At 47.4% G+C, this 9,026-nt stretch overlaps 1 protein-coding gene across 16 annotated transcripts in view; it reads right to left on the bottom strand.

The window, feature by feature from the left end:
- Nucleotides 1-908: 908 nt before the first annotated feature.
- PIP5K1A (phosphatidylinositol-4-phosphate 5-kinase type 1 alpha) overlaps nucleotides 909-9,026 on the bottom strand; it is a 33,540-nt gene continuing 25,422 nt past the window's right edge. For 3 of the 16 annotated variants that reach the window (XM_019556908.1, XM_019556913.1, XM_019556914.1), the window contains exons 13-19: nucleotides 8,211-8,340; nucleotides 7,210-7,290; nucleotides 6,570-6,641; nucleotides 5,097-5,177; nucleotides 4,770-4,850; nucleotides 2,940-3,024; nucleotides 909-1,604 (exon numbers count right to left, since the gene is read on the bottom strand). In XM_019556908.1, the coding sequence (XP_019412453.1) occupies nucleotides 1,602-1,604; nucleotides 2,940-3,024; nucleotides 4,770-4,850; nucleotides 5,097-5,177; nucleotides 6,570-6,641; nucleotides 7,210-7,290; nucleotides 8,211-8,340 (533 nt within the window). In that variant the 3' untranslated portion in view covers nucleotides 909-1,601. Of the gene's footprint in view, nucleotides 1,605-2,939; nucleotides 3,048-4,769; nucleotides 4,851-5,096; nucleotides 5,178-6,569; nucleotides 6,642-7,209; nucleotides 7,291-8,210; nucleotides 8,341-9,026 lie in introns of all 16 variants that reach the window. The other 13 variants (XM_019556911.1, XM_019556910.1, XM_019556909.1 and 10 more) reach the window with 13 other exon arrangements.

The raw sequence follows: 9,026 nt of genomic DNA, 5'->3' as shown, positions 1-9,026 counted from the left end.
TTTTTTTTTTTTTTTTTAATATTATTATTTTTATACAAAAGGAGCGGGTAGGAGGGTTACAATCTTTTTGCGGGGGGATGAAAAAGGCAGATGATTTGCTTCTTTTTAATTAAAAAAATTGTTTTAGTGAAAATAAGTCGGTTCAATGTATGCTCGGACTTGTCTAGACAAGTGTCTGCAGAAGACAGCTCAGTTAAGGTTTATATGCATGGGACAGTAATTCAACCTTCCAAGCTTATTCCTTTAAAAAACAAAAAAAACCCCAAAAAACCAAAAGGCGGAGCTTTGGAATCTGAGTGCAACACACTTCGTCACTATGCACAGACAGCTGGCGATCACATATGTGGGAATCTCCGTCTGGGGCTTGTCAGAGCACTGTATGCTAAGCCTGCAGCTGATGGGGCAAGAGACAAGCAGAGCTATCAAAAAGAAATTTGCCTATAGAAAGTGTGAGGTTTTCCAAGTGGTGACCCCAAAAAAGGACATAATACTGGGAGGGAGGAAAGGGGAAAAAACCCTGTGAGCAGGATAGGTTTGGTCCATTTGCTTAGAAACACTGAAAAGCTTAAAAAAACCCAAAAACTGAGCCAGTTACAAAGATCTCCCCTTGTCTTTGCACTCGTATCAGTCACGGGGGAGACTGAAAAGGGTTAGTTTCAAACAGGACAAAGCAATTCTGAACCTCCCTGACACCTTAAAAGCTTTGCACATTCTAAGTCCTCCAAGCACCGAACCATGATAAAGCACCAAGTGTTGTGGGGGTGAGGGCTGTTTTACGTCACCTTCTGGGGACAACATCGTGTCGAAAGAGTGGCTGACAAAAAAAGAGACCTCCATGATCGATACCAGTCCCATGGGAGAACAGGCACTTCCCCTTCTGCTCCCTTCACACATGGGACCCTATTTTCGGTGGAACACTGATAAAAATAGAGATTTTTAAATTAAAAAAAACAAAACAAAAAACAACCCCCCCAGAATGGGTATAATTATTACTGACTAAAAATAAAATGACAACTAACATCAAGAAAAGAAACAAACTTAAATTAACGTTTAAAAATAATAATAATAATAATAAAAAAACCAAAAAACTACATTGATCTGTTGCAGACTGTTCCAACGAGGCTCCAATGTCTGTATCCCCCAGAACTCTTGAGAGTTGGCCATTCTTCTAGCAAGGTTTGTCCTTGTCCCGAAGCAACTCACGCTCTCTCTGAAAGCTGGCTCCCATTCCTGAATGGGCTTCAGCCCATAGCAAGCAGCCCCTGCTCCTCTGAGGTGACTGGCCTTGTTCCTGCCAGGCTACAAAGAAAGGACGACAGCAGAAAACATGCTGGCTGCAACCAGCTCCCTTCTTTAAGGGCTTTGCTCAAAAAGGAGACTCTAAGGAGGCATTCCAAAGAGGCGGCTGCTCCAGACTCAGTCTCTGTTAATACTATGTCACCAAGTACGTCCCAGACTCCCAGCTTCTAGGCCTTCTTGTCCAGATAAAGGTTTCTAAAAAAAATAAATCAGCATCAAGGGCTGAATCTGCATCATACTCCACAGACCGGACAGAGTATGGAGAAGTCTTCTGCTTACATCAACATTCTCCCCGTGTCATTTCACTGCGAAGAGAAAACAGAAAAAGAAACAAGTAAAGTCAGGCAGGGCAGGATGGCATCTTAAAGGCTTAACTAGGTGCCACTCAGCCCTGCCTTCTACCAAACCATTTGAAAGAATTTCTTCTGCTGGTGAAAGCTGCTGAGTTAAAGTCCTGGGGGCAAATAAGAGGCCGGCAGCTTGTCTCTGCCCAGGACCAAGCACTTGCTCACATGTCTTGAAGCCATGCTTTCCCCTTCTAAACTAGCTTCAGCGCCTTCTGGTTTCTCTGGACTAGCTGAGACACACACTCCTACAGGATGTAATCTCAAATCAGGGGATGGGAACCCTCCAGTCAGAGAAGGTCAAGTTAACAGCTCAGTCACAAGAGCCAGAGTATCATTTTTTATAGGGTTGATCTTCAAAAGGTGATGCAATTGGGGGTGGAGGGTGGGGGCTCCTTCACAAAGCACGTGTACAACAATTACTGAACTTGCTTCATCACCCTGCAGTTTCTCAGCAGTGGGGAAGCCTTGGGGAGCACCCACTAGAGCAACCCCCATCCTGGAAACCCTAGAGAGCCCCCAGCCCTGAATACCCAAGGGGACTTGGGGGCAGGAAGCCCTTGCTCACACACTGGTTGAAGGCAGATCTCCTCCCCAACAGCACCCCAGACTGCAGCGAAACGTTCCTACTCAGTGTCCTCACCTGCTGCAACCTAGCAAGCACACCCCCACATTACCCAACAGCTGTCAGTCCATCTGGCCAGGGACATGCTGGAGCTCTTGGTTCTAGTCCCTGCCACTGCAGCTGCTCCCCCCGCACACAGTCCTCCAAGCTCCAGGACCTAGCAGAGAGTAAGAAGTATTCCAAAGCACAGCCCCACTTCTGGAGGTGTGAAGGAACCAAGATGTTTGCATGGTCCATTCTACACCATGCACCAGGCAGCAGCAACAGGGACTGGGACAGAGGTGTATGTCCCTGACCAGCCTGGCAGTAAGGGATGCTCTTAGTTTCCTTTCAGCTTTGAGAACAAAACCAAGCCTGGCCGGTTTCATTCTCTGCTCTGTTCTCAGGTGCCCCTGAGGCTAGGAAGCACAGCTATCTCCACTCCATTCTCATCTCTGGACCTACTGCAATCTCATGCCCTTTGGGGGACAGCTACAAGACTGGGTCACAGCTGGAGTCTCTCAGAACAGAGAAAGTTAGTCCTTTCCATGCCTTGCTTTTTGTACACTCAGCACAACCTGCGTTTCCACCCACTTTCAGGGCGATGTAGAGTTAAAGCCTATTTTGATCGGGTGCATCAAGCTACCTGACAGCATCTTCCTAGCTGCTGGTGTTGGAACGCAGGCACTTACAAAGCTTATCTCCGTCTCGGGCAGGTCTTCAAACTGTTCTTTCAGCTCTGCGGTGCGCTCTGGTAGGGAGGGCCCTGGTGAGCCACTGAGGAAACACAAGAAGGAGACCTATAAAGCAGTTTTTAAAATAAGCCATCAATACTTCATGTCTTGGGGTTTCCTGACAAGCTGATACTCAAATATGAAGAAGGCACCGATATGGGGCCACAGCCACTGGCTCATTTGCCAAGCTAGTAGACAGGCCTGTAAAGGCACTATCAGCTCTTGGGAAACAGCTGGCTGTCTCCTCCGCACCCAACAGGAAGGCTGTCATTTGTTACTGCCTCTTCCTGGGACAGAGCACACTGTGAATGAAACTGGCAGGTATTTTATTCCAGCAAGAGCTGTTAGAGGAGCCTTCTATTGGAGGCGTGTTTCAAGGGCCGCTGTTGAGCAGTGACTCATAAGGAAACACAAAGTCAAAGCCAATGCACGTCCAACCCTAACACGCTCATCCCTCCTGTTTGCTCTCTCTGCACATGCCTTCTCGCCCCCACGCTTAATTGCTATTATGTAAACAAGCATCTTAAACATGACGTGAAACACTTTGTCCAATTACACACTGTTCCCCTCTGCAGAGCTCCTCAGCGCTCTAGAGTAGATATCCAGAATCCCACAGGAAACTAGTTTTGGAGATCAGATAAAGGCACCAACAATCCAACTGCTCACATTGGCATTTACTAGGCCTTCCAGATTCACAAGCCCTTATTTGACATTCAGTTTCTTTCTAACCCTCTTCTGTCCCATGATGCATTTTTAATTCATAGAATGACAACAATCTGCCTCTATAACTTGCATGTGCACCAAAAGCTGACAGGAGACCTGACCTTTTAGACTATGGGTGAGCAGGAAGCTAATTTTTCATTGCTTTATACTGTAAATCAGTTGAAAACAGCCCCCTTTTCCCTTGTATCCCTGCCTTTCAGGACTCTGGCTCCTCCTCCTCAGCATTTAGAAACTGGTTTAGATTAGCAACATGCATGATAGGGGGAAGAAATGGGCAAGAGGAAACCCCCAACATTTGTGTGACCTGACTCCTCCCGCATCCAGTTGTGAATCTATGACCTAGATCGATGTCACTCAGCCCTTCAGTTCCATGGGCGGGATGAGGGGTATGGGGCCACTCTGTGGGTCAGATCCTACCCTGTGACACAGCAGCACCCGGTGCCCAGTCTAGCACACAGGGCCATGCTATCTGCCTGAAGGACTCCCCATAGGTTGGGAAATTTGGCAGCAGGAGTAGCAATTAAGTGCTGCCACTGCTCCTCCACTGCCATATTTTTGGAACTGTGGAGAGCCCTGCAGGCCAGATGACATGACAGTCCAGACTATATGTAGCCTGCAGGCCAGGGGGTTGAACACCCTTGAGCACAGACTGCATGTGAAACATACTGCAGGTCCCTTTATTTCAAGACAGCCACTAGAACCTAAATGAGGGGTCATGTCTGCAGGGAGACAGCTGGAGGTATGCAGCCTCCCACAGTCAGCTTCCAGGGCCTGCTGGAAGCACAGGTCTTGCCATGTGGTGTAAAGCATCTCAGATATGTAAAAGCAACCAGCAGAGCAGAACACGTGATGGTGTCCAGCTGTTATGTTTCACTGCATGACAAATGGCTGCCCTACAAACACATGCCCTGTGCTCAACATCTGTTTGCTGGTGTCCACATCGTAGAAGTCAGAGAAGTAGGGTTGGAAGGCACCTGCAGTCAGAGCTGTCCAGGTCCTCATGCCTAGAACACAGCTGGGCCCAGCTGCAAAAAACTACATCTCCCCTACCCAGATAAGCCTCACCTATACAAGCAGGAACTCAGGGCTGTGCTAGCTACCTCCTCCGTGGAGCTTTCTGAATTGTGAGCTGTCGTTCCTATTGACCTATGCAAAGATGAAATGGGAGATGCTCAAATGTGCATACAAGTTCCATATGGACTGAATTTACATCGGTGGAAGTGCCTGGTTAGAATCCCCATAGAACGTTTTTTTAAAAACGTAAAAATCATGAAAATTTATAAACTGTAAAAGGACGTTCAGGCTCTGGAATTCTTTGTTACAGACACCATTGTATACCCTGGCTGGCAATTAATACAATGCTGCATCTTCCTTGCCTAAGTTAAGCCTCACCTACTGGAGCTGGTACTCGGGGGCATGCTAGCTACCTCCGCTGCTGACCTTTCTGAACTGCAAGCTTCTGTTCCCACTGACCTAAGCAGAAATAAAAGAAGAAATAATCAATGCTGCCTGAACGCTTCAGCTGCGCTGACGGCACAAGAAGGGAAATCTTAGAATCATAGGAGAGCAGGGACCTCAAGCAGCCACCTAATCTAGCTCCAAGCTCAGGATAGGGAAGTATATACCAATTAAAAACAAATCTGTTTAACCTGTTGTAATTACAATGGTTAAATGATTAATTGGTATGGCTGAGCTACATTTCTTGGGGGGGGGGCAGGAGCAGGAAGAAGTGAGACTAGTACCCAATAGCTGGGCTAAATGAACCCTGGTGCAGCTGCTTGCAGCCCCCCCACTGCCTGCTGTGAGCAGCCCAGGCTCTGGGTAAGCCCGTGCCACCTGCCATGGAACCCAGGCTGCTTACTGCAGGCAGCAGGGAGGCTGCAAGCAGCCGCACTGGGGTCCAGAGCCTAGCTGTAGGTACTAGACTTTGCCGCTGCACCCCCCTCCCTCTCTCTTGCCTTCCAGTTCCTGCTGGGGCACTGCCCAGCTTCCCTTCCTCCCCTCCCCTGCCAGGCTGACCCTGTCCCACACTAAACTATAACTGGTTATTATTGGGTTTAAACAACCAATCATTTAATCATTTACATCCCTAGCTCAGGGCAGGATTACCCCAATTAAACCATTACAGTCAAGTGTTGGCTACAGAGAAATGCCTGGTGAAAGCACCTATGAAACGCTCTTCATAAAAATTGGGAGAATTTAAGGACATTAATTCAGTGCCAGGGGACCCAGCCAGAGGGCCAGCTAAACTCACAAGGAAGCTCAGGTTCTGGCATTCCTTATTAGAGATGCTGACTGCACACAACAGCACTTCTCCATAGTAGGGTTTTTAAATCAGAGATCTCATGGCGATTTGCAAATGCTGATTAGTGCTTCTGCCCCGTCAGATAATTATGGGTCCAGGGAGAACCCTGGGGAGTTTTAACTCAGTGCCAAGTTCTTCTGACACTCAGTAAAAAGAGTGGTCAGTGGACAGCAAACATGCTAACTGCTAGGGCCATCAAGGAGAAATGCTCCTTCCCACCCAAACAGCACCGTGCCTTGCCTTGAAGCATTGTCGATATTGGCCTTAGTGGATGAATGATTCAATCCAGTATGGCAATGGAGATCTGTCAACAGCACTGGGCTTTACAGGGATAGCTGCATATATCTGTCCATGGAAGCTGTAGGGTACCCAGAGCTTACTGTAAGCATATGCTGCTACCCAGTATAGCTTACATAACTGCAAGAGGCATATGGGCTTCTGCATACAGAATGAACAAAGCAGGATAAGCAGAGAGGCAGGCTGTTACATCAACCTGTCACCAAGAGCTAGGAGGCTGACTCTCTCGTGTCTAGAAGTGGGGTCTACATCTTTACCCTCACCTATGCGAGCGGAAGCTGAGAAGCGTTCTAAACGAATAGCTGTCGGAGCTGTGAGTCCACAATACTAGTGACCTACATGGGACAAAGAAATGAGATTCCCTGGTGAGTGGTAACTACAGGCACAGACACGCTGACTCTATAGAGGAGACATTCTGCTTCCCTGTAAAGATCTGCTGTAAAAGGATGAAACAATGCCATCATGCTATCCCTTCTGTACAGCGCCCGAGTTTGAATGCAAGCTCCAAGAGACCGCTGCTCTAACCACAAAACTCAGGTCTCACTGCAGCAATTTATTCACAGGATTCCAGCTCCGATGGAACACCATGACCAAACCCGTCTATTAAACATGGGTAATGCCAGATCATACAACGATGACACCATATCCCTCAAGGGATTTCTTGCTTCATTTGTAAGCTTACAAATGCCCTTAAAAAGGTATTGCATCTTGGAGAGGTACCAACTGCATTCAAGGGTACTGTATTACATAAAAAGGTCAACTCACTGCAAACAGACCCCCTAGAGCCCCCGAGTAGTAAAGAGGCCGGCTCTCTCCGGACAAATGGGCTCCATTCCTCTACAGACAGGAGAACCAGTGTTTAAAACTTAAGAGGTTTCAGGCAAAGTCCGGTTTCACCCTCACCCAGTTGAGCAGATGCCAGGAGAGGTTCTAGTCAAATCCTTTGCTGAGCTTTCGGATTTGTGAACTTGCACTCCCACTGACCTGAGCAGGAATTAAAAGAGGAGAGACCCTCAGTGGTGAACAAACAAAAATAAAGCCTCAGACATGCCGTTTTATTGAAAAGGAGAAGCTGTCAGGATCCCTACAAAGATGTTGGGGGGACTGAGATTGCATCAGAAATTTTATACTCCAGTTCTGGCCAGAAAGGAACACGAGCCAGATGTTAGGTTGGGTGTGTGATGTTCTGCAGTCTGTGGACTCTGATTGGGAACAAAAGGTTTTTGATCACTGGTGATAAGGGAAGTTACTGCTACAAAGGATCTGTGGGCTTCCATAAAAGGGATTTTCCCCACCACAGGTCTCCCATGATTGTTCTTTCCCCCTTTGCAACAAAGCAAACATTCAAGGCAGTCCCCTCAGTACTTCCTCACTGCTGGCCAAGCACCTTACTTTGAAGAAGTAACAAGGCATCTGTTATTCACCTTCAGCCTCCTTTACCGAGGCATTTCATTCTTGATTTCTTACTGAGCCAATGGAAGCTGAGCACACTCAATCAAATCAAGTTATGTCTTTCAACCTTGCTCACTGTTATACTCATGCTCTTCTCCTTATCACTAAATGATTCATGTCAAGCTCTTTTTCCAAATGATCAAAAAAAGAGCAGAATTTGAGAGGCCAGGAAAGTTCCCACCTGAGAAAAGCTGAAGATACAGCCATGACTTATCTGCAAACAAATCACTACACATGTTATAAGGACAAGACATAATAAGGACACCATGCATGTGCTTGGAGTGGATGGAACAACCAGCCTGGTATGTGAGAACTGCTCCAAGGAGGTGTACGCTTCAGTAAGCATGCCAAATCACATTCCAAAGCAGCATGGATCAGTCCTGGAGTGGAAGATGCCCAGTTTGCCAGCAATGCTGTCCTTCCATGCATGGGAGCACCTGGAAAGGGCTTACCTGTTTGCTGGAGAGTTGAGGCCACCACTGCCCAAAGAAGAGGTGGACAAGGTTGTCGCTATGGAATCACTGTTAGCTTCATCTACTGGAGGTGTTCGGGGAAGGAGATCTGGGCGGCCAAGATGTGAACCTGGTGGAAGAGCACAGAGCAGGCTGTTCCATCCAGGGCTTGATCAAGAGCACTGTGCTACATGAATGGCAAGAACTCATTGGGCATCAAGATCTTCAGCAGTTCTCCTGAGCTACATCACATTACAAGCAATCCTGCAGGGGCCCGAAAACAGAAGGGTCCTGTATACTTAGTGCATCAGTGGGAATGTTAAGCTTGAGACCTGCATACACAGGAGAGCACTATCAGGCAGGGAATGATACACCAGAAGAGAACCTGGCCGCAGGAATCAAGGTCCTGGATCAGACCAGCAATCCAACCATGATAGTTTCCTGTCTGTGACAGATACTGCAGGAACCCTGTGGGAGGCAGATCTGCCTAAGGCTCATGCTGGTCTCTGACAGTTAAGGACTGGCATACACCCTGAACTACAAGCTTTTACTGTCCCCCTTCCACAGCCTGTCAGAACTGGATATACTTGTAATTCAACAGTGCCCAATGCCTTCTAGCATCTCATCATTTCTTAGCTTCACTGGTCTCCAAAGCTAATTATGCTTACACATCTATAGATATTCTACTATTCTATCTTTAAGGAAAAAGGGACTGAGAGCTGGGAGGTGCCTATGTGGACTGTGAGGGATAGTTTGGAAAGCCTGAACTCCTCTGGGTCTGCTGACACCTGGAATAAATCCAAGGGTCCTTAACTG

Source organism: Crocodylus porosus, unplaced genomic scaffold (assembly GCF_001723895.1).
Source record: "Crocodylus porosus isolate Cpor-Errol unplaced genomic scaffold, CroPor_comp1, whole genome shotgun sequence".
NCBI classification, from domain to species: Eukaryota; Metazoa; Chordata; order Crocodylia; family Crocodylidae; genus Crocodylus; species Crocodylus porosus.
This window is presented reverse-complemented; position numbering and strand designations above follow the sequence as displayed.